Source organism: Typopeltis vanoorti, chromosome 15, assembly GCF_054136105.1.
Source record: "Typopeltis vanoorti isolate ZY-2024b chromosome 15, IOZ_Tvanoo_1.0, whole genome shotgun sequence".
NCBI classification, from domain to species: domain Eukaryota; kingdom Metazoa; phylum Arthropoda; class Arachnida; order Uropygi; family Thelyphonidae; genus Typopeltis; species Typopeltis vanoorti.
Window position 1 is genome coordinate 5,475,603 of NC_143563.1, and position 27,045 is coordinate 5,502,647.

Sequence of the window (27,045 nt, forward strand, 5' to 3'; positions counted from 1 at the left end):
TGTTTTTTCATATGCTCTATAATCTCTCAATACATATTATTATGTATTTAATAAATGGAATGACCCATTTTATAGGTTGCAGCAGCAGCAGTTGGGTTAGCACAGAGAGCATTGGATGAAGCTACTAAATATTCACTTGAACGAAAAACATTTGGTAAACATCTTGCTGAGGTAAGTATTTATACACTTGTATGAATTGACACTTAGCATTCTATTATCTATTTTTAGTTATCATATACAGTGTTAACCAAAATCAGGGTTTTGGATTAATCAGAATGAATTTGTTTTTAGGATTTAAAATTTTTTTTAAATTTTAAGTTGAATTATTCTAAATGTGATTTCACTTTTTATTATTTCCCTAACAAAAACTGTATAGAATACATATACACTTTATTTTTAAGAATTATGGAAACAACTAGTGTGTTTTAATGAAACTTCACTTTAATATAAACCAAAATATAATCACCCAATGTTTCAACCTTCATATAGGTCATCATCTGGAGTACACACACACACACACAAATAAAAAAGCTACATCACAGTCTACATAGTATAACTGGTCAGACTGGCAGTTAATGTTGGAACGTCCTCCTTGTTCTATATGGTTCGCCATCTTGTTGTAATGTTGTTCTTAATAATATCAATTAATTGCTGGTTGATTACTAATGAAAATGTAGGAAAATTTATATTTATACTGCGCCACCCTATATTTAGATTAGTCTCTGTAAAATAGTAGAATCAATCTTCAATTAACTTAGCAGTCTCCTTATTCATACTGGCCGAATTTAATATTTTTCACTTAGGGCTCCCGCAAGGTTCGAACTTTTTATGAACGGTGCAATGAAAAAGAATTGGGCACACACAATATTGAAATCAATAAAACAAAACATTTAATACAAGGTTATATGACAAATAGATAAATTTAACTCCGAAAATAAGATAATACAATTAACTTAGTTTTTCAGGTCAAAACATTCATATTAAATTAGACTTCAAATCTTCAGATACAAAATTCACAGTTCTCTCAATAACAAAGATTGTTCACGCTGATCAATACTACAGAATTTCTTGCTAAATAAATTTGGTGGTATCATTCAGTTACACTCTATATTTAACACTTAGCAAGCACTTATAACATTATTAATCGCGGCAGTTATTGCTTCAAGGGGAGTTATTTTCAACTTCTAACCTCGGCTAAATTCAGTGAAACGCCACAGTAAATGTTAGGATATTTGAGACGGAACTATCACTTAAACCTTTACTCTGAAATAAAATAAAATAGGACTGTTCTTACCGGGGTTAATTCTTAGCACATCAGATTCAATGTGAGCATATTGCAAACTTAAATTCACTTATTACTCCGATGGAACACTATTTAAAAGAATTCTTCAAGGAGATAACTGAATTATTATTTATCATGCTACACAATTCTTGACGGGCTTACTATAGGGCAGAATAATTATTCCATGTTTACTACTGTATAACAAGTTGAGCTTTGTACAATCCTTCTTTAAAGCGATATAGGAATACGTAGTAATTCTATAACTTAGTGGATTTATTCTGAATCTTCTATTAATCTTCCGGTCTTTTAGTTATTCTATTACGGCACTAAATTCCTCTTACTGCCACTGCTGACTTTACTCTCAGCTATCTATTAGTTTTCTCCTCGTCTCCGTACACTTCTGAATGCTACTCCCTTGAATTCCCTGCCCTTCAGTCTACTTGTTTACTTTTACCTCTCGCCTATCTGCCTTCCTTCTTCTCACTCTCTAACTTGTTCCTTCGTCCAACTCATTAATTTCTCTTCTCCCAATTATCGAAGCTCACGCTCTATGCTCGCGCGTTCTATTTTATTTCTATCTCCATGGCAACGATCAAAACAGAACATAAGCATTAGCGTTACATAAGGTTATACCTTTACACTGAGTAATGTAAAATAAAAATAAAAAATATTATAGTTACTTAATTTCTCTTTCATTTCATTTACAAATAATAATAATAAAATATATGTTACAGTTTATTTAAGGCACATAACAGTTACATACATAGAATTCCTCATAATATTATTGAAGGAATAAAGTAATAAGATAAATGTTATTTACTACAGAGTTCTTTCAATAGTATAATATACATTAAATTTATATAATTAAATAATAGCTGATAAAACTCAAGGATAATACATGAATAATAAATCTTAAGCAAGAGACTAACAAATAATATTTAAACAAGTCTTGCTTAGTATATGATAGATTATGTTAAAGTTAAATGTGAATGAAGAATAAAAACATACAAAACAATTTCATTCACAGTTTAACATTAACACTACCAGTCTGATCCCTGGTGGAAAAAATACTTACTACATCAAAACTAGTCCTGTTATTTGTTAGAAATCACTAAGAGATAAATTAAGCTAGAGATTAGTCACAGATAAATTTGAACAAAAACAGTATTGATGAGCTAATAAGAGTTGAAATTATTGCTTAGAGTTTTACGGTAAGTGAGGTTCTCTGAATGCAAAGAATTGATTAAGAATGTGCTGTTTTAAGGATACATGTGACATAAGACTGAATGATAAATGCATGTAAACACAAGAAAGATATTTAATTAACCAAATATTTCGGTCTGGAAATAGCAGACCATCCTCAGTGGTATTACAAGAATGGTTATAAAAAATACAAGCTAGAATATTAACAATAGATCGTTTAAAATAGAACACGGAACGTGATGTTGTATCACTAAGTATGAAACGGAATATTTTGAAGTAGAGACATGAAAAAAAAAATTAATGTGTAATCTTGATTAGACTTTCCCAGATTTTTGATATAGATATACAGTCATTACGATTCAGGTTGGGACAATGGAGCAAAGCCTCCACGCTTTCCTCGAACAAACATTCAAACCTATAATGGGATCTATGTAAGAGGCAAGTCCTGGTCCAAAGGATGTTGTGGTCAGTTTCAATCCTGTGCTGAGCCAATCCAGACTTTTCAGGTTTGTTGTGAAGAATGGAGGATTGATGTTCTTGGATTCTTTTTTCAAGAGAACGTCCAGTCTGTCCAAAATAGGATAGATCACAGTTGCACGGAATTTGATAAACTCCAGGAAGAGATAAAGTTAAGCGTTTGTCTTTGGGAGAAAGAAAATGAGAAGACAATTTGTTAATAGGTGAATAAGTAGCTGTTAAATCATATTTCTTTAAAATTCTTGTGATAGGTTCAGAAATACCGGAGATATAAGGAATAGGCACTCGGCGTATTGAAACTTTGTTGTTTTGTGGAGGATTATAAGAATTGAGAAGATGTTGAGTACTTTTTTCAGAAAAGCCATTGAGTTTCGTGTGTTGTTGGATAGTAGAAAGTTCTTTCTGTAAATAATCAAAAGTAGAACAATTAGTTTTGGCTCTTCTGATGAGGCATTTTATAATTCCTGTTTTTTGACATGGATGATGGGCTGATTCTTTAAGAATATAACGACTTGTGAACGTTGGTTTCCTGTATACTGTAGATGTAAGAATACTTGAAGGTGACTGGATGAGGAGAACGTCTAAAAAAGATAACTGGTTGTTTTCTTCTATTTCCATAGTAAACTTTATACGATGATGCAAGGAATTGATACTGTTTAAAAAAGAAGGTAAAGAGTTTTTGCTATGTGGCCAAATAGTAAAGATGTCATCTATATATCTTACCCAAAAGGATGGTTGAGGGAAAATAGATGAGAAGAGGACTTTTTCTAAATGTTCTAAACAAAAGTTGGCTAAAGCAGGAGAAAGAGGACTTCCCATGGCCGTTCCTTCTACTTGGCTGTAAAATTTATTTTGACGTACGAAATATCCAGAATGTATTACGAAATTGAAAAGTTTTATAATGTCTTCAGGAAAGATGTCAGCAAGTAATTTTAAAGTTTCCTTGAGAGGAACATTGGTATATAAAGATTCTATATCAAAGCTAACCATAAGATCTGTAGGTTGTAATGAGACAGTTTTTAATTTTTCTAAGAAATGTGAAGAGTTCTTTAAAAAAAGAATTAGTTGCCAATGTAAGATTTCAATAATTTAGCTAAATATTTGGCTATACGGTAAGTAGGAGAATCAGTACAATCTCCTATTGGACGAAGAGGATAGTCAATCTTATGAATCTTTGGAAGACCATAAAATCTAGGAGGTCTTGCAAAATGAGTTTTAAGTCTTTCAATTGTGTCTTTATCTAAACTGATGACTTCATCTAAGAGAGAATTTAATTTCTTTAGTTGTCTGTTGGTTGGATTATAATCAATTTCTTGATATGTGGAGTGATCTCGAAGTAAAAGAGAAAGTTTTCTTCTGTAATTTGCTGAGTCCATAACTACAGTTGCTTTTCCCTTGTCAGCTTTGGTGATTATATTTTCTCAAGGACTGTAAAGATTTCATTTCAGAAGGAGATATGTTGGAAGGAGGAAGTTTGGCCTTAAGTAGAGAAGAAGCATCTTCTAGGCGAAGAGCATTAGCTTTATCACTGGTTAGATTATTCAGATTTCGTTCAATGTTAACTAGGAAATTTAGATATGGTATCTTATTAGGAACAATAGAAAAATCATGTCCTTTTAATAGGATGAGGGTTTCGTTTTCAGTTAAAGGCCGTCCGAATATATTGACAATCCAATTATCTGGAGTTATGAAGGACTTGGATTGTCTAGATGAAAGAGCTTCATATTTACGGTTTAGATGTTGACTTAGTTTATTATAAGCACGTTGAGTAGAACGTTTAGCCACATTTAGAACAATGTGAGAAATTTCCACAAATTTGGATCCAAATTTGTGGAAATATAGGTGCGAAGATCAGAAATAAGATGACTGTGAATAGCTAGGTCACATTTAGCAGCTTTAAGTTGGTTACGGATTAGAGATAAACTGATGTTCCAGTAAATATTATGAGCTCCAGGAGATTTTATTGTTTCTTTAATCTTAGCGAAATTGGGAATAATCTTGTTGTCGTGGCATTTTTTTAAGAAATTGATCATTGCTCCTAACCTACCTTGTATAACTGAAAGTTTTCCTAATTTACCAGTTATTTCAGTAGCATTTTCCCCGTGAAGGATAAGAATTTGCTGTTTTAAGGATACTTGTGACATAAGACTGAATGATAAATGCACGTAAACACAAGGAAGATATATAATTAACCAAATATTTCGGTCTGGAAATAGCAGACCATCCTCAGTGGTATTACAAGAACAGTTATGAAAAATACAAGCTAGAATATTAACAATAGATCATTTAAAATAGAACACGTCGCGTGATGTTATATCACTAAGTATAAAATGGAATATTTTGAAGTAGAGACATGAAAAAAAAAAAAAAATTAATGTGTAATCTTGATTAGACTTTCCCAGATTTTTGATATAGATATTGTTCAAGGAAAGCGTGGAGGCTTTGCTCCATCATCCCAACCTGAATCATAATTACTGTATATCTATATCAAAAATCTGGGAAAGTCTAATCAAGATTATACATTAATTTTTTTTTTTTTCATGTCTCTACTTCAAAATATTCCGTTTCATACTTAGTGATATAACATCACACAACGTGTTCTATTTTAAACGATCTATTGTTAATATTCTAGCTTGTATTTTTTTTATAACTGTTCTTGTAATACCACTGAGGATGGTCTGTTATACTGAAATATTTGGTTAATTAAATATCTTTCTTGTGTTTACATGCATTTATCATTCATTGATTGAGAATGAAAAGTTGATTATTTTGGCATGCACAAAATGACATCAATGGTGGAAAATATGATATAAAAAAAGATATGAAAGAGTTATTGGAAGAAGTAAAAAAGAAAGAGCAGAGATTGTGAGTGCTGCCACAGTGGAATAGAGGCAAGTTGAGGAAAAGATACATGATTGCAATTGCGAATTAATTGGTGCATGGTTTGTGCAGAATGAATAGCATGCGTGTACTTTCATCAGTTTCATTTTCTCGCTTTTTATCAGTGTTCATCATCAATTTCCTGATATGTATCTTCAAGCAGTGTACAGGCTACTTTTACAGTACTGCATTATTAATAATTTGCTATCCATAATTTTCATCCAAATTAATCTACTTTTCAGCACTCCAATATTGTTGTTTCTGACATTTCGTTCTTAGGCATTTCTGACTGAATCAATCCACTTAGACCTTGGTCTTCTTCTGGGTCTTTTTTCCTGCCATCTTGACATCAAATACCTCTTTTGCTAACTTTTCCTCTCCCATTCCATTTAAGTGACAGTACCACCTTAGATTAACCCTCTCACAAATTCTTGAATGCATATAATGTTAAGTTTATCTTCATGTTGGTGTTGAATGCTATTGCTACTCCTTCCTATCCTTGATCATCATTGCCTGAAAATAACATCCTATACTTATTATTTAGTAAGATCTAGCCTGTTTTCAGTAATGCCAATTATGTCCACATGGTACTTTTCTAATTATTCTGTAAGTTTAATTTCCTTTCCATTAATACTCCTTATGTTGATGATTCCTATCTTCAGTTCTTCTGATGCTGTGTTTATTCTTCTTCTTCTACATGTTGAGTTGGAGCTTGTTCCAGTAGCCGACTTTTCGCTGTTCACCCTGGTTCCCTGACCAAAATGCCAGAGGCCTTGTTTAACCCCCCAACCGGCCACGACGTCTATAGACGTCCAGATAAATATGGATACGAAGCTCTAAAACCCATTGAATAACATGGATAAGAAGTGCAATTTGGTGTCACTATTTCATCCACATTGACCGGTAGGGAGGTTAACAGGGTGATGCCCCAGCTAGCATGAAATCTCATTATGTTGTACTATCACATGCATTTGTGGTTTAAGCCAATAGACAGTACAGTTTGGTTCGCTAAGTCCCAAATTGCAAGCTCATCCTCATTCGTTCAGTACCCAGTAGATACCTACCAGTGGATGCACCACATGAAAGTGAGGATTGGACATTATCTCAGAAGCCCCAGTCGGTTCTCCGCATTCCTGAAAGGCAATGTGGAGGTCTCTTCCTAGTTATTTGCCCTTTATTCTTAAGTGACAAATACTACTGATATTTGACCCTTAAATAAGTTTGTCAGTTCCTGATTATAACAGTCTCACATAATTCAGTTTACATTCTTAATTTTTCTTTACCCCCTTTTCTATCCACTGCTAGATATAGGCCCCCTCCCACTAACTTTCGAGTTCTATTTTTAGCCAATATTCATCATGTGAAACCTTTGTGGTATCATCCTTGTTTTTTATGTTACTTTAATTTTGTCCATCCACCTTTTGTCTGGTAATCTAATATGGCCAGCCCATTACCATTTACATACTTTACATCACAGTATTTTCTACTTCAGTTATCTCATCTCTTTTTGTTATGTGAAGCATTATGCTCTAAAAGGCTCCTTGGGCCACATGCAAATTAATATACATGCAACCTATCTTGATTTTTAGTTGTTGACCATGTCTCACTTCAATGGGTAAACACTGGAATAATGCACATATTAAATATCTCTCTTTTTAAGCATACAGGCAAATCTCCTGACCAATAATCTTTTATACAGCCAAAATGCTTTGTTTCCTTGCGATTATTTTACTTATTTCTTTATCCTGTTTTTTAAAAGTAATTGACTAAGCTAAATATAGTCCTGCACAATTTCAGTAGTATTATCTGCTAATTTTAGTTTGATTTGATCTGAATTTGTCATCAGTTTTGTTTTAGTTATATTAATATTTAAACCTGTTTTTTTTTTTTTTCCCTGCTTTCTCTGTTAGTCACTTTGTGCTTGATCTTTATTTTTTTTACTAAAAGAACAATTGAGAGTATAACCCTTTTTTTTTAACATTGTGTATGTGGAAGATAAATTCCTGCTCTCTGAACTTTTTTCTTTATGAGCACATGCTAGGAATGAATCTGTTTTCCTCATTTTGAAGTTTGTCCACATAACTCTACTTGAAACTGCCTTCCAATCAAGAAGTTTATCTCCATGTTTGGTGTTGAATGCTATTGCTACTCCTTCCTTTTCTTGATCATCATTGCCTGAAAATAACATCCTATACTTATTTAGTAAGATCTTGCCTGTTCTTTGTTTCAGTAATGCCAATTATTTCCACATGGTACTTTTCCAGTTCTTCTAAAAGTTTGATTTCTTTTCAATTAATACTCCTTATGTTGATGGTTACGAAGAAAAGGAATGTCACAAAAGAAATGGCATGCTTATGTGGAGTCCTTCACAGGAATGAGCTCAAATTATTGCAGAAATGTTAGGAAATTGGTAAAGGCTAAGTATAACAGTAATACTTAACAAGACCATGAGAAATTCTTCTTTCTGTGATGCAAAAATTAATGCAATTAGTAAGGTTCTCAGGATGCAAAGAATTGATTGAGAGTGAAAACTTGTTTTGTTTTTGGAATGTGCAAAACGACTTAGAACAAGTGATAAAGAAAGAGTAGAGATGTGAGTTCTGTCACAGTGGCATTGAGGCAAGTTAAGGAAAAGATACATGATTTCAAATGAGTCAGTGCATGGTTTGTGCCAAATCAATTATCTTACACATTTTACTACTTTTTATCAACTTTCTTCCTATGAAACAAATTTAATGTAGAGAAAGACTTAAAGACTGATGGATTATGCTTAAATGGATTTGAACTTAGGTGTCTTAAGAAAGCACTCTTCACCAAGAGTGTGGATAAACAAAATCAGGAAATTAGAACTATTAGGGACAATGCACGTTATTATTATCATCCCAAGTTCCCAAGGAGTCAGACTCATTGCAAGAGGTCCCTTTGTCATACAGATAGCTCATCATACCATTCCTTAAATACATTCAGATTTTCTGTGGACACCACACTCTCAAGCAATGCTTTCCAATCATTCACAACTCTCCATGCAAAATAAAACCCTGCTTCTCAATCCCTTGCTTACACCCTCCTTATACAGCTTCCAAATCCTCATCTCCCACCATTTTATGAAAAACTTCTTTAACGCTAATCCTATAACAACTCCTAAGCAACTTCTACATCTCTATCATATTGCCTCCTCTTCCTCCTATCCACCAGATTCTGTAAATTGTGTCTTCTCAACCTTTCTTCATACTGAACATTTCAGAGATCAGAAACCAACTCAGTCAGTCGTTTCTAGATCCTTTCCAATATTTATTCATCCTTTTGAAAACCAGATGATGAAATCTGCATAGTAATCCATATGCGGCCTAATCAAGGCTTTATACAATGGAACCAGAATCTCCATACTTCTACAAATCAGTGTCGTCACATCATTACCAGAATTAATTGCATTTTCCTCACAATTTTTTGGAGTGTGTCCTCTCAATTTTAGATCCTTATTTACCATCATTCCAAGATCTCTATTTCCTTCACCTCCAACAATATATCTCCACCATGCATAGATTCTACATCCTATCTTTGTTTTCCAAATTTTAAAACCTCACATTTTGCAATATTGAACTGGCATTCCCATTCCTCTGTCCACTTATTCAGTCTATTCAAGTCTTCTTGTAAGGCCATAACATCTGCTGTACTCCTCATAATTCATCCTAACTTTGTACCATATACAAACAACTGAATATCAATATTCAAATCTTCCCCAATGTTATTAACATGCATATTAAACAGCAACGACCCTAAAACAGACCTCTGAGACACACCACTAGTGACTTTCCTCTTCTAGGACATTATTCCTCTATACACAACTTGCCACTAGTCAATCAAATGCACTAGTCTAATATCCAACTTCATCAGCTCTAGTTTGACTCAACTTATATGATCTAAAGTCTTGGCAAAATCTAAGTATACTACCATGTATCCATCTCCCTCATCCAATGCAGCTGTCAACTTGTCGTAATAATAAGTAATTACCAAATTAGTAATTTAGTAATCTACTAAATTACTAATTATTGTAGTAATAATAAGTAGATTACTAAAACATGAGTTCCTTTAACAAATTCATGCTGTTCATCAAAAACGATACCACTGTTCTCAACTCAGTTTTGGATCTTGGTTCTCACTAGCTTCTCAAACACTAACCACATCTAACACACATATTGGCCTGTAATCTGATGCTTGAGTTCCTGTTTACTCCCTTATGAAGTGCTATAATCTTGCCTTTCTTACATTCCTTTCGAACTTGACCCATCGTAAAACTCATTAAAAATATATATATTCCAAGATAATGTTATTTTTGACCACTGAATATTATATAATGAAACATATAAAACTGGGTTTAATTGGTGTGAGATTTTTTTACAGAGTTATAGCCTTCTAATTTCGCAGACTTGGCTGTTGGCTTCATCTGGGCATATCAAAACCAACAAAACAGCTTAAAACAGAACAGAAACAAGCTAAAGTATCAGGTTAAAACAAAACTGAATGCTAAATTTTATAAAAATTCAAATGAAACATTACACCAAACGCATGAAATGTGTATGTTAGCTGTCATTGTTATACAGGTGCATTCTATAATTGGCTGCAAAGTTGAACTCCGATGTGTTGAATGATCTTACGAGAGTTTTCCATATGTCACCAAAGATCATCCCTTGATTTCTGTTAAGGCTGCCTCTTGAATGGATCACTACTACAGCTTCTTTGATGTTGCAAGTACAAAAGTCCTCTAAGTACGGCATAGTACTTTTATCCCATTCAGTGTTGTGATTGGTATTAGAAAAATGGAGAGCTAAACCGGACTTCTCTTCTCTGTTGTCGTTAATGTCCCCAATGTGTTCTTTTTTTCTTATCTCTAAACTTCTAGAAGTTTGTCCTATATAATTTAAACTGCAAGAGCAAGGAATGTTGTAAACTCCAGGATGTTTATAGAAAGCAGTCTTGTCCTTTGGTGATCGTAACAAATTGTGAACTGTCTTTATTGGTTTGACGATCACTCAGATCTCGTGAGGTCTTAGCAGTTTTGCAGCTTTCTGTGAAACTGTGCCAGCAAAAGGAATAGAAATAGAAGACGTGCAGTGAGTTTGCTGTTGGGAGGGGTTGGAGAAAAGAATCTTTTTCATTAATTTTTTTGGATAAAAATTGTTTGTTAGAGTTTTGAAGATGAGATCTAATTCGTCTGTAAAACTTTGTCATCTCTTATGATACAAACTGCCCTGTTTCTCAGCATATGTATGTACTCAACTTTTGTGAAATATGGTGTGATGAAGAAAAGTAGATATTATGTGCAGTGTGGAGAAGGCACTTCGTTCTTTACCTGAACCGGTTGCTAATGATTTGAGATTGAAGACCGCAGTCATCCTCTCATCTTCACGACTATCGAACAAGAACAAAATCCAGAAAAAAAGAGCACTATCCAGTTTTAAAGAAAAATGAAGGAACAATTATCCTCAAGGTGGACAAAAGGAAACTCTACTGTTGTCGTGACGTGTTCTCTCGACGTTCGAATCCGCCATCTTGCTAAAAGTCACTTTCATTAAATAAGGAAAACTAATTGCAAATTAATCACTGATCTAAGGGTAGAGAAATTTCTATTATACTGCGCCACTCTATCCTTAGATAAGTCTATATAAATTAGTAGGATTAATTCAAAATTAGTTAGCAGTCTTTTCACTCATTCAGGCCGATGGTATTTATTTTCTTTCCTTCTGGGATTCCCGCTAGATCCGAATTTTTGTGAACGGTGCAGTAAAAAGAAATTCAGGCAAACACAATATTTAAATTAACAAACAAAACATTTAATATATGGTTATATAACAATTACATAAATTCCACTTCTAAATATGACAAACCAGTCAAGTTAGCATATCAAGTCAAGTCATTCATATTAATCCAATCTTCCAAACTTTCACATACAAATTCACAGTTTCAGAATCACAAAGTTCCTATACCCAACTTATTACAATAGAAATTCTTAATTAATCAGTTTCCTTGTATCTCTCAACTACACTCTACGATTGACTAATAACAGGCACTAACCACGGCAGATATCATTTCAATGTCTATATTTTCAACTCTCAGCCTCGATGGTATGCTACAGTTAATGTTAGAAACAGCGCAACGGAACTAATACTTAAATCTTCATACGCTGAAATAAACTAATATGACTGTCCTTACCAGAAATAATCTTCAGTACTTCCAATATTTTGTGAGCACACTTTCAAATTGTATTTATCACACTTGCGAGATAACAAATAACTAAAACATTACTAATCGTGCTTCAAAAACTCCAGATAACAACTATAAGGTACATTAATTATTCTTATTTTTCATTCATCAACTAGTTTAACTCCGTACAATTCCTTTTTTCGTAGTATAGAAATAAGTCGTAATTGTAGACTGACTGGATTTATTCAGAATTCTTCGTTGAATGTCCAGTTCTCTAATTATCCGATTACGGCAATAATTTCCTTTTATTACTACGGCTGATTTTGCTTTCAGCCAACTATAAGATTCACTTATAAAAAAAAATATCTACTCAACTCCTATCCTTAGGAATCTTTTAATTACTTCTACTTCTTTAGTTTACTTCCTTGCTACCTTATAGTTTCAAAGTTCCGTTCCGACTCCTCTTTACTACTACGTATCTATTTTCTCTTCTCCTCTACAAACGCTCCCTTCACATGCGCTCGTTTATTTCCACGCGTCTCTATGACAACCGATAGACGTAAACATTCTCGCGAATGTTACATTAGGTTATATAACTACATTCAGTTATTACATAACGTTAACTTTCATGAAAAGAATAAATAGAATATTTGCATTCCAATAAATGCGTAGTTAAATTACAAATATAAGTTCTTACAATATTGATAAAATAATAAATAAAACAGCTTAATAATATTTAATACAGAATCTATTTACCATTAAAACATTTCTTTGATTAAGCAATTAAATATTTGACATAATTAAGGTAGTTATATGATATCAATTACAATTTATGTTATTTATATCAAATAATATTTACAAATATAGTTCTTGTGACGGAAAGTCATGTTGGATTCTGAATCAAACAACATTTATTCTATTTTCTACATAATTAGAATCCAACAAAGGCTTACTCTTCCTTTGAAAAATTTTTCCTTAAAGAAAAATTTTTCACTCTAAACCTTTAGGTGGTGGAATCAGATTTCTACTACTCCTTTTTTTTTTTTTTTTTGTCTTAGGTTATACCTTGTTTGGATGAAACTCCGTCCTGTGTTTTCTACAACGCATGTACTATCTTCTACAACTTCTCGGTCTTTACTTAGATTCTTACTGTCATTACATTTGACTGTAGTATATCTTCTACTTTGGTGATTGATTCTTCTGGTTTTCCTTCTGTAATTATTTAAGTCCTTATAATTCTCTCCTCTTCTCATATTCTTAGTTCTGATATGCAAAGCTGATACCTCAGTAAAATTAATCTCAGCTGGTAATTGATTCTCAGTACAAATTTCTTGCTCAGAATCAGATACTTGAAGTTTTGATGTCAAGTCAGTGTCAAGTTGAATAATAGGCTGATCAAGTATAGTAGAGCTTAAATCAGTATTTTTCACAGCTTGTTTGTCTATAGATGATTGCATCTTATCAGGTTGTTCTTCTTGATTAGGCATACAAAATCTTCTTGTTAGTTGCCTTGTTCCTGTGCACTCAGAGTTATTGTTTCTTTTAACACGTATTCTTCTATTCAATATGGATATTTGACCTGTGGAAAAGTCACAAGAGAAGTGATGCTTCTCCATAAAATTTGTTCCTAATATTATGTGAGCATTTAAGCTAGGAGAGAAAGGGACTATCAATAGATCTTGATATACACAGAGGTTGATGTCAGGTATATAAATTTGTGCACAAACTTTTTCATATGCTGTAGATCTCGAATTAGAAAGAGTGGAAATTCTTACAGGTCTCCTTAAATTGGTGACATCCTTCCATAATCTATCTCTTAACTTTAGGAAATAATGCTTACTGATGATTGAGGCATTACAACCTGTGTCAAATAGAATGTTACAATTATGACCTTTGACACATCCTGTAACCTTCATCATTAACTCTCTTGATCTAGGGAAATTTTGAGCTTTATTATATGTTCTATGAGAAATATGTCCAAAATTAGAGTTTCTTCTGCTGTTAGAGTAGTTTCTTTTATTAAAGTAGCAATTCCTAGCGATGTGACCAATCTTGTTGCAATTAAAACATTTGGGAGGATCTCCATCATCTCTGAGAAATTTTCTCCTTGTCTGAGCTTGAGGATCACTGGGAATTTGCTGTCGAACATTCTCCAGGGCTTCCACTACTCTATCCAATTTAGCCAATATTGGTTTATTTTGCTTCTCAACCTCCAGTTTGACAACTTTACTAATATGTTCTGCTGTGGGATTGAAATTTTCTTGAAATCCTACAGTCATTTCTGTCAATTTTTTTATTACTTCATCTAATTTATTCTTCATTGGCTGTTGCAATTTTTCTACTTCCTGGTGAACAATGTCTTTTACTTCCTTAAATAATTTCTTGTTGGTTTGTTCTTTTGTGTCGGACATACAGTTTTGATCAATAGGATTCTCTCTAATGATTTTCCTTTCATCTTCTTTCTTTCTGTTCTCTTTTGAGGATTTATTTACTCCTATGGAACAATCAGTTGTTTCTACCATGTTTACAAGGTCAATATTAGATGAAAGGCAAAGGTCTCCAATCATCTGTTCCTTTTCCTTGACAACTATAAGACATTCCTCTAGTGAGGTTATCTTCTTCTTATAGGCTGTCTCCCTCAGTTCTTGTCTGACACCTTGTCTAAATTGTTGATAAACTGCCCAATCCAAATGAGGTTCGTCTTCATTGGATACATTTAATCACAAAACGAACTCTATGGCAATATTGATCTAAAGGTTTATCGCAAACCGACCAACACTGGCCATTGCCTGCATTTTTCTTCATCACACCATATTTCACAAAAGTTGAGTACTATACATATGCTGAAAAACAGGGCAGTTTGTATCATAAGAGATGACGAAGTTTTACAGACGAATTAGATCTCATCTTCAAAACTTTAACAATGGTTATCTGAAAAAATTGATGAAAAGGATTCTTTTCTCCAACCCCTCCCAACAGCAAACTCATTACAGGTCTTCTATTTCCATTCCTTTTGCTGGCACAGTTTCACAGAAAATTGCAAAACTGCTAAGACCTCACGAGATCCGAGTGGCCTTCAAACCAATAAAGACAGTTTGCAAATTGTTATATCACCAAAGGACATGATTGCTTTCTATAAACATCCTGGAATTTACAACATTCCTTGCTCTTATGGTTTAAATAATTATTATTATTATTATTTGACACCTCCAGGGAGTCCAAAGACTTGTCGAGGGAGGGCACGTACTCCACAACTCTCTCTCCACCATTGACTGCACTACACCAATGCCATCTACTGCCGACCGCCGCCACCACCACCACCACCACTAGTATTTTCACAAACATCCATGCCCACAGCAGGATTTGAACCCGCAGCCTTGTGGCTGGAGAGCAGATATGCTAACCACTCTGCCAGCCAGGCTGGCAGACAAACTTCTAGAAGTTTAGAGATAAGAAAAAAAATAACACATCGGAGACGTCAACAACAACAGAGAAGACAATTCCAGTTTAGCTCTCTATTTTTCTAATACCAATCACAACATTGAATGGGATAAAAGTACTATGCCATACTTAGAAGAAGACTTCCGTACCTGCAACATCAAAGAAGCTGCAGTAGTGATCCGTTCAAGATGCAACCTTAACAGAAACCAAGGTATAATCCTTGGTGACATATAGGAAAACTCTTATAAGATCACTCAACACATCAGATTTCAACTTTGCAGCCAATTATAGAATGCACGTTTATAACAGTGACTGATAACATACACGCTTCATGCATTTGGTGTAACATTTCATTTGAATTTTTATAATATTTAGCATTTGGCTTTTGTTTTAACCTGATACTTTAGCTTGTTTCCGTTCTGTTTTAAGCTGTTTTGTTGGTTTTGATATGCCCAGATGAAGCCATCAGTCAAGTCGGCGAAACTAGTAAAAAAAATCTCCGACCAATTACACCCATCATGTGGGAAGGCTTATGTGTTCATCGCACATGTTGATTGGATTTTAATGGTATAGATGCAAACACAGATTGATAAGAAAATAACTATTTATTAACTTAAATGGTAATGTTTCGCTGGTATTATATCCAGTATCTTCAGAGCATACAAACAAAGTTTGTTATAGCAGCGAGACAACTGCAATCCGTTGTAACAGTGAGACTAGTATGAGTAATTGTAGTGTGCAACATAAAGACTAACGTCCTAATTAGGTACCATCTAAGTTAGAAAAAAAAAAAAAAAAAGATACTAATTTGGTCTTTGGATGACTGTCTCCCAAATCTTTGGCAGATTTATACAGCCATACTTGTTGAGGTTTGGAGTATGTTTCAGGGCTTCTGTTGATTCCAGGAACAACCTCTCTGACTTGTATGAGCTTCTGTGCAATACTTTTGTTTCTTTCCAATTGATCTTCTGTGCAGGGATATCCAAAGCATGGTCTGCCTTGCCATAACGAAAGTGCCGGATATATTTTTTGTGTTCACCGAGGCAGATGTTCACAGTTCTTCCTGTCTGTCATCAAGCCTGCTATGGACAAACAGGAAGAACTGTGAACATCTGCCTTGGTGAACACAAAAAATATATCCGGCACTTTCACTATGGCAAGTCAGGTCTGGCAGACCATGCTGTGGATACCCCTGCACACAAGATCAATTGGAAAGAAACAAAAGTACTGCACAGAAGTCCTGAAACATACTCCAAACCCAAATCAAGTATGGTTGTATAAATCTGCCAAAGGTTTGGGAGACAGTCATCCTAAGACCAAATTAGTATTTTTTTTTTTTTTTTTTAACTTATTGGCACCTAATTAGGACTTTAGTCTTTATGTTGCACGCTACAATTACTCCTACTAGTCCCACTGTTACACCAGATTGCAGTTGTCTCGCTGCTGTAACAAACTTTGTTTGTATGCTCTGAAGATGCTGGATATAATACCAGCGAAATATTAGTGTTTAAGTTAATAAAGTTATTTTCTTATCAATCTTTTCGCATCTATACCATTAAAATCCAATCAACAATTAAACCCAGTTTTATGTTTCATTGTATATATATTCCAAGACAGATGTTAACTGCCTGGCACATTCCTTCAAAATGTGTTTATATATCAAGTCCCACAGCCTTATTAACATAAATAGTTCGAGCGAAATTCAAGGAAGCATGTGAAATGCTCAAACATGATCCGAATCTGAATGAAAATGATGGTCTAACCATTCCAAGAATGTGAAGGACCCATCTGCAACCTTCATAGCAACCACGAAGAAAAATCTCAATACAAGAAGACTTAGTGAAGTGTTTTTTTTTTTTTTTTCTCCTGAACATTCAATAGCAACCTGTACAAATCCAGAAGATAATCGTAGTATAACAATATAAACTGTATAATTCCAGAAGAATCCTAGTACGTGAGGACTTCAGCAGAGTTTATTGTAGTTTTGTTGGTAATTTTTTTTTTATCACTAGAGGGCAGGCTAAGAAAAAAGATTAGTAAACAACATAGATGTAATTTACCTGGGGTGCTTAAGGGTCAGAGCTGTATAACTGAGAGGAGACCTCCACAGAGCCTTTGAAGGAATGCAGAGAACCGACCAGGGCTTCTGACCTAATGTCCAATCCTCGCCTTCTCGTGGTGCATCCTGTTGGGTATTATTATTATTATTATTATTGTTCCGGGAAACTCCAAGGAGTCGACAGACTCATCGAGGGAGGCCCTAACATCATGTCAAGAACAACTATTCAACATTCACACAGTATCTATCATACCTTGCCTTGAACTCATTCATGGTCGTAGCACCCACAACAGACTCTGGAAGCTTATTCCACTCATTTACCACTCTCCAAGTAAAGAACCTAGCTCTAACACCCTTGTCAACCACACTCTTGCCCAGCTTCCATGCATGGCCCCTAGTCCTCCCACCACCAGTCATATTTTCAAAAATATCTTCTGGATCAATCTTATAAAAACCCTTCAGTAATTTGAATGTCTCAATCATATCACCCCTCCTTCGCCTATTGTCCAATTTCTGCAACCCACAAATCTTCAATCTATTCTCATAAGGTTTATTCCACAGACCTGCTATCATCTTGGTCACTCGTCTCTGGACCCTCTCCACTTCCTCCCCATCACGAAGAAACCCTGGTGCCCATAGCTGGGCACAGAAGTCCAGATGGGGTCTTATCAAGGCTCGATACAGAGGAACAACAACTTGTTTGTCTCTGCATGTTAAAGTATTTTTCAGAAGCCAAGTGATTTGGTGAGCTGTTTTAGTTACTTTTGCAATGTGTCCCCTAAACTTCAACTCCCTATCCACCAACACTCCCAAATCCCTGGCCTCATCAATCTCCTGGAGTATGGTTCCACCAATGCGATAAACTGCTGCTATTCTTTTCACCCCAAAGTGCATAACCTTACACTTTGCCACATTAAATTGACACCCATTTTTCCTAGCCCAGTCCTCCAAACTATCCAAATCATCCTGTAAAATTTTAACATCCTGTGCACTCACAATTGCTCTACCCAACTTTGCATCATCAGCAAACAAGTGAACACTTCCTCTCAGATCCTTTCCAATATCATTGATGAACAAATTGAAAAGCAGTGGTCCAAGAACAGAGCCCTGTGGCACTCCACTAGTCAGAAGACGTCTTTTAGACTCCACTCCTGAATAAACCACTCTTTGATATCTCTCCTTCAACCACCCTCCTATCCATCTCACCAACCCTATATCTATACCCATCTGCTCCAGTTTACTGATTAGGGTTCCATGTGGTATCCTATCAAAGGCCTTGGCAAGGTCCAGTAGTATCACTGTAAACCCATTACCCGTATCCAGTTCAGCCATCACTGTGTTATAAAACGTGAGCAAGTTACTGAGGCATGATCTACCCTTCACAAAACCATGTTGTCCCCCATACAATATCCCATTTTCATCTATCCACTCCTTTTTTTTTTTTTTTCACTAATTTCTCTAAGACCTTGACAATGATTCCTGATATGCTAATCGGTCGGTAATTTACAACAGCAGTCTTGGAACCACCTTTATGCAGTGGAACTATTTTCCCCTCTTTCCACCCGCTCGGGACTAACCCAGACCCGAGACTCAAATTAAACAAAATGGTCAAGGGTACTGACAATTCTTTAGCTGCTTCTTGTACAACACGAGCTGGTATACCATCCAATCCCACAGATGTATTGACATTGAGGTTATGCAATAGACAACTCACCTCCACTTCATTAACCACAATTCCCATATAATCTACTGGTTTATTCGTTTCTGCAATGTCACCACCTGGATGATATACTTTTGCAAAGTGCTCACTCAGTAACTCAACTATCTCAACTGATTCAGTTATCTCCCTACCATCGGCATTCTTTAAAAACAAACTGCCATGTACATTTTTTCTTTTACTTGCAACATATCGAAAAAACTGTTTAGGATTCTCTTTAGCCTGCATGGCCAATGTTCTTTCGTAATCCTTTTTTGCTTTTCTTACCACACTCATCACCCTTCTGGCCTGCGCTTTATACCGTTCATGTGCCTGCCGGTCACCCTTCTCCTTAAATTCCCTCCATAGTTGTTTCTTTTTTTGCAGCTCAAGCTTAATGGTGTTATTCATCCATTTAACCCCTACTTGATTTATTATTCGGACTCTAGGTATACAGTCAGCCATTGCTTCATGCAAGCACTTCTTAACTACCTCCCATGCACTATCAACTTCTAGTCCTTGCAGTTGTACATGCCATGGCACTGAACCAATCAAACTCCTAAGCTTGTCATACTTTCCAGCCCGATAATTCCACATGTACCCTGTCTTAATTGAAAATTCTACACATTTAGCCACCTCCCAAGTCAAGACCCTATGATCACTCTCACCGATTGGTGGCAATGTGGTCATATTTGTTACAGCCAAATCCTCAGATGTAATTACTAGGTCAAGCACTCTCTGACCCCTAGTATTTTTCATTACATGCTGTCGCAGATAGTTATCCCTTAATAACCGCATAAAATCCAGTTCCTTCCTCCCGTGTGTCCTCTCCTCACTCCAATCAATGCGACCATAGTTGAAATCTCCCATAATAATCACCCTCCTTCCACCCATTTCTTCTATTTACTTGTGCATACTGTCACCACCATCTTTTCCATCACCTGGTCTATAGCAGCACCCAGTTGTATATTTAGTTCTGCTAGCCACAATCTCACACCAAATAGCCTCAAATGTGCTCTTTTCTCTATCCTGCAATTCAACTTCTATTCTCCTTGGCTGGAGCTCATCAGCTATCATCAACAATACTCCTCCCCCCATTTTATTCTCTCTGTCATTCCTGAACACATTATACCCATCACATTCAATCCCACATTATATCATCTACAGTCAGCCATGTTTCACTAATACCTATAACCTGTGGTCTGGAAGTGCCAACCATGGCCAAAAACTCTTCCTTCTTGTTCCTAATACTCCTAGTATTAGTGTACATGAATTTAAGACCCCCATTAGCCCCAACCCTACCTTGATGCCTTATATTAACTATCCCACTCAGATTTGTTGTCCTTATTTGCTCTGGCATATTATATTCATTCTTACATTCAACTGCCTCCATAAGGACTGTATATCTACTCCCCCCCCCCCTTAACAAATCTAGTTTCCCTGAATTTGCACATCCACTACATTCAGCAACACCTTCTCAAGTCTTCTTACACCGTAACCATTCAAATGCAAGCCATCCATCTTATATAGATCCTTTCGCCCATCAAACTCACTCCACACATCCACAAATTCCACACCACTCGTCATACATAACCCACGCATAAAGTCATTCGCAATTATGGCCCTCCTTTTAAACATTTCACTGTCATACTATGGCAAAAGACTAATCATTCTAACTCTCTCACTCTTTTCTTTTGCTACCTCAAACAATTCATTCGGGTCTTCTATCATTTCCATTTTATCTCCTTTCAAATCATTCGTACCTGCCACAACAATCATTTCTTTCACCCTTTCCTTTTGCTCTCTAATAGACTCAGTTACGTCCTTTATGGCTGCACCAGGTTGGTACGATTTTCTCAAATCCTCTACTAACACACCTCGTACTAACGAGTCTCCATACAGCACTCTATCCTTCATTTTGTTCATGTTCACATTCATACGTCTATTTTTCCTGTCATACCTTTTATTATTGGTTGGTTCATTCAGTCTACTTTTGTTCATACACTCTAGCTGCTGTTTTGCTCTTTCTATCGCACTATTCAACAACACGATCTCACTCAATGCATCTATCTCATCTGTTTTATTCTCTGAGAAACCATTTATACTATCATTCACACTTTCTACATTCACACTCTCACAATTTTCATGTACAACCTTGCCGTTTCTTGTCATATCCCTATTTCTTTCATTCTGAAGGTTGACAAAAATATCGCACTCACTATCCAAAATACACTTCAATTCCTCATTCTCCCTACATTTTCTACACACATTCAATCCTTTATTATCATCTAACCACACTCCGACCGCACTCCGCAAAGCGTACATTTCACAGCTAGTACACTGACTCATTTCTTTTATGCTACCGTTCTTTGATAACGATGGCGAACCATCATTACTGGCCGCCATTTTCCTTCGCACATGTGCCATACTTATTTGCAATCTGTTTTGTCAAATTATACGTTATAACACACCAAAAACAGACGCACTAAAATACGCAAATCAAACAAAACAAAACTACACAATATTAAGTAATTTGTATCGATAACTGAAAATGATACTTATCTTATCTGGAGCTTGCACGAACACTACAACACTTGCACGTATCTACTTTGATACTGAACGAATGAGGATGGGCTGGCAATTTGGCATTTAGCCGACCAAATTGTATTCTTATTGGTTAAACCAAAATAAAAAATTATGGTACAACATGACAAAATTTCATGCCGTCTGGGGCGTCGCCCGGTTAAACAAGGCCCCCGTTGTTTTCGCCAGGGAATCAGGGCGAACAGCGAAAAGTCGCTACTGGAACAAATCTGAAAACAAACCCCAACTCAACATCACCAAAATTAAAGATCGGTACTATCAATGTAAGAAGCCTGAATGGCAAAGAAATGGAGCTAGCTGAGGAATTAGATAAGTACCTGATCGACATAATAGGGGTGACTGAAACAAAAAAGACCAAAACTGGTGAGATCTTTCTGAGCAATAAATACAAAATGTTATATTCAGGCCATAACAATCAAGGAAAAGAAGGAGTAGCCATAGTATTCAACACAAAATACGAGGCTAATCTTCTTGCATGGCAGTCAGTCTCAAGTAGAGTAATGTTGGCAAATATGAGAATGGGGAACTTGACAATGAGGCTTATTTGTACCTATGGTCCCACAGAAGGTTCTACTAGGGTAGAAGTGAAGGAATTTTTTGACGCTTTAGAAAAAGCAACTGACACAATGAAAAAGGAAAAGTTGGTCCTTGTTGGGGATCTAAATAGCAGAGTAGGAAATGATTGTGAGACATACAAAAATATTTTGGGAAAATTTGGAGAAAAGAGCAAAAGCTAATAATAATGGCAAATATCTGTTGGATTTCTGCTCAGGACATGGACTGGTTATTACTAACACCATGTTCCAACATAAAACTGTGCACAAATTCACATGGAGAGAAGAGGCTAGGAATAAGAAAAGTCTCATTGACTATGTTATTGTTGATAGTGATGTTTTCTCCCTGGTGCAGGACACCATAGTGTACAGAGGATTTGAAATTGGAAGTGATCACTATTTAGTCTTGAGCAGGATAAAATTGAATTTCATATTGAAAAGAATAACTTGTAAGAAAGTTTTAAAGTGAATAAAAGTTGAGCAGCTCTCAGATGTGAACTATAGACTAAAATACACAAAGATTATTGAAAAGAAAATGAAAGATTTTGAGAACAGGAATCAAACCTTAGAGATTCAGTGGCAAACTCTGAAGAAAACATTGATTGATTCTGCCAGAGAGGCATGTGGTGAGGTTGTGTGCAAGGATAAAAAAAATCAGAACTCCCTGGCAGACACAGGAAGTTAAAGAGGCAGTGAAGGAAAAGAAGAAAGCCTATCAAAAGTTCCTGGCAAATAAGTCAGCTTTTACTCTTAGAGAATACAGAGACAAATGTAAGAAAGCTAAACAGTGTGTAAAACTAGCTAAACAAAAGTCATGGGAGGACTTTGGCAAGAATATAGAAAATAAATATCAAGAAGGTGGCAAAATATTCTGGAGGTTGTTGCAGTAGCTTAGGAATGGAGGAAAGAGTGCTGTAAAAGGAGTTAGAGATGATAAAGGTTACATGAAAATAGGAGAAAAAGATATCCTTGAAGTATGGAGTAATTACTGCTAAATTACTGGTAATTACTGCTACATGAAACAAGCAGTGATGACAGCACAGTGATAAAAAACACTGACCAGGCATGCAGTCAGGAATACATATCCATACTTGAAGTAGAAAAAGCCATCAAAGGCTTGAAATGTGGAAAGGCAGCAGGAGTAGATGATATTCAACCAGAAATGCTGAAGTATGGTGGTATAAAAGTCTTACAGTGGCTCCACTGCATAGTTCAGAAAGCCTGGACAGAGGGACGAATTCCTAATGATTGGAGTAGAGCTCTCATAGTACCCATATATAAAAAGGGAAATAAAACTGAATGTGAGAATTACAGAGGTATTTCCCTACTGAGTGTTCCTGGCAAGATCTATGCAAGTATACTTGAGAAACTGTTGAGAAGAATTGTGGAAGAAAAGCTGGGTGAAGAACAAGCTGGATTCAGGCCAAATAGATGCTGTCAGGATCAGATCTTCACTTTATGACAAATAGTCAAGAAAGCATGGGAATATAACAAAGATCTGTATTTAAGTTTTGTCGATTTGGAAAAGGCATATGATCAGGTGCCAAGAGAGAGAAGCTATTCAATATGCTGCAGTTATATGGTGTCAATGGGGCATTATATCAAGCAATACTTAGTGTTTATTTGAGTTGTAAGTCAGCAGTTAGAATTGAAGGAAGTACAGGAAGATGGTTTCATGTTAAATCTGGTGTCAGACAAGGATGTAAATTATCCCCTCTGTTATTCATTATGTATATGGATCAAATTATGAAGGAAAGTGGTATTAAACCTGACATTAAAATTGGAGATGTTAATGTCAGCTCTTTGCGTTATGCAGATGATGTTATACTTCTAAATAAATCCGCTACAAGTCTGCAAGATTCTCCGACTAAATTGAATAGCTGTTGTAATAGATATGGTATGTAGGTCAGCAATAAAAAGACAAAGACAATGAAAATAGGCAGAATCATTGAAAATGTCAACTGTGTTGTGAATGGAGAACCTGTGGAACAAGTAAAACATTTCAGCTACTTAGGCACGATTTTTAGTGAAGATGGTAAATTAAATATAGAAATAGACAACAGAATCAGCAAAGCTGGTATGGTGGGAAGTCAGTTGAATAAATTCATATGGAATAAGAGAGAAATTAGTCGGAACACTAAATTAGCTGTATACAAGACAGTGTTCAAACCAGTTTTAACTTATGGATCTGAGAACCAAGCTACATGCTGTTGCACTCTATACAGGTAAATTTCATCATCATCATCAAATTCCTGTCATGTACCCTCAAGGGGTGTACAGGATATGACAGTACTACATGAAAAAATTACATCATTACTAACTTCCTATCTACAATTTTCCTCCAAATCAGTCTGTTACTCGTCAAGACTCCAACATTATCAGATCTTATATTTCTATCGTCTAAGGCACTTTGTACCGTATCAATCCACCTATATCTTGGTCTTCCTCTGGGTCGTTTTCCTGCCAACCAGGCAGAGAACACTTGTTTTGCTAATCTTTCCTCTCCCATTCTATTTAAGTGACTATACCACCTGAGATGAGCTCTGCTAACGCATTCCTGGATGCTGACAATGTCAAGTTCTTTCCAAATATCCTCATTTTTAATATGATATTGCCATTGATGCCATCTGTTCACGCCTCTAATCTTTCTCAGGACTCTGATATCTGCTGTCTCTAGTCTTTGGTCAAATGTTTTACTTCTGACCCAGCTCTCAGATCCATAAGTTAAAACTGGTTTGAACACTGTCTTGTATACAGCTAATTTAGTGTTCCTTCCTATGTATCCTTCTGATGATGACCTCAATACAGGTGTTGAAACGTCAAGTTATTATTTTATTATTAATCAGTAAAATAATCTTTTCAACACGTGTCTTTTGTGTCCTTAAATTCATAAATATGAATGCTGATCACCGTGTAACTTTAAAAGAAAGAGTTATTAACATAAATTTGCTCAATTCTCCATATACCTCTTGTTCACTCAGTCTCTCCTCCTCATCATCCACTGCTCTTAAACTCATATTCATAAGGATGAAAGACTTATTAACTGTTTTACATATCTATATTCTCTGCAGTAGTTATCCTTATTTTGGTTTTCGGCTACATAAGCTTATTGCTGCGCATACTGCACATTGCTACCTTAACCAAGTCACCCTCCTTGTCTGTTCTTTATACTCCTCATAGAATTGATTATTACCATTCATCTTATGTTGCCTCTATAGTGCGTTCTTCCTCTGCATTGCACACTTAATCTCTTCATTTGTCCATTTCAAACCTACTTTATTTAACATTCTTACCTTTGGAATACATTTAGACATTGCTTATAATAGATATTTCTTGAATAGCATATAAGCAGCATTGATCTCCTTTCCACCAACTCCTCATTCCATGTTACAGCTGTCTCTTTAGCTTCTTATAATCATCATCCTTGTAGTTCCACATATACGTTTTCCTCTCATGGTTGGCAATCACTTCATGGTTACTTTTCCAACTGGACGGAGATTTGATACCTCATTTATGATCAAATCCATGACCCTCAATACTTGCATGCCCTCTGTTACATACTGTCTGAGGTAGTTGTCCCTCATAAACTCATGAAATTCATTTTCTTTACTTTTGATTGCTATCTTGTCATCCTAGTTTATATTGCCATAATTTAAATCTCCTAATAATACTTACCCTTTTCCTATTTGTTTGGTTAATTTGCTTATACATCTCATGGTCACTACCGTCCACATCATTGCCAGCATATAGCAACATCTTAGTATTTCATTCTCTTCACCTCTGTCTCACATAGGCATACAGTTACCCCATCAGGAAAGTGTGAGGAGGACCAAAAAAATGTAGAAGCTAGTCTTATGCAATGAAATTAAATGTGGGAACAGTCAATGCACTGTGTAAACATGGTTGTGGAATTAAGGAGATATTACAGTATGTAACACACGCACCTATATACCTTAATGCTGAAGCATCACAAATAAAATGAAACTTTGAGCATTGGTTGATGCAACCTTGTCAAAAGGTATAGACAGGGCTTAACAAACACTCGTCTACTCATCTGTGATGAACAAGAATTTTCAGTTGGTGAGAAATCAGAAAAGCTGATTAAATTTCATCATTAATTTTATTTATATAATGCTGATTCTACCTTATGTTTTAGGTTAGTTTTTATCTTACTTTTTGCAGGATATTGTGACATGCTAGCCATTACAAATGCCTGTTTTTGTTGATTATTACTGATTTTATTGAAATGGAATATGACCAATAAGAGGATAGAATATCCATACATTTATTTTATCTCTAGAAAGCACTTGCCATTCCACAAAGTAGCCAGCCCATTGCAACAATGCAACCTAAAACATATTCACAACAGGCAGCAGTGATTGGCTTATTTTGTAACCACTGATTGAATATGCAGAACAATTAATAGTGGATATGAAAACTTGGAAAGTGGAGAAAAAAGTATTGCAGATTTTTTTTTCCTAAATGTTTCACTTGCTCTTTCATTTGTTGCTTCATGAGAAACTGAACTGAGAAAACACATCTTCTCTCAGTTACCTGTTTATTTCTTATGGTCATACATCACTGATAAAATGAGCTTTAGTGGGATGTGGATGGTTGATTAAGGGTTACTAAGGGTGTGGATTTATGT

The 27,045-nt window shown here is 35.4% G+C and overlaps 1 protein-coding gene across 1 annotated transcript in view; it reads left to right on the plus strand.

Moving 5' to 3' along the window:
- Positions 1–27,045, plus strand: part of LOC150098323 (medium-chain specific acyl-CoA dehydrogenase, mitochondrial-like) — a 179,341-nt gene that overhangs the window by 133,877 nt on the left and 18,419 nt on the right. The window contains exon 11 of the mRNA XM_090405826.1: positions 76–171. Within this exon, the coding sequence (XP_090261952.1) occupies positions 76–171 (96 nt within the window). The remainder of the gene's footprint in view (positions 1–75; positions 172–27,045) is intronic.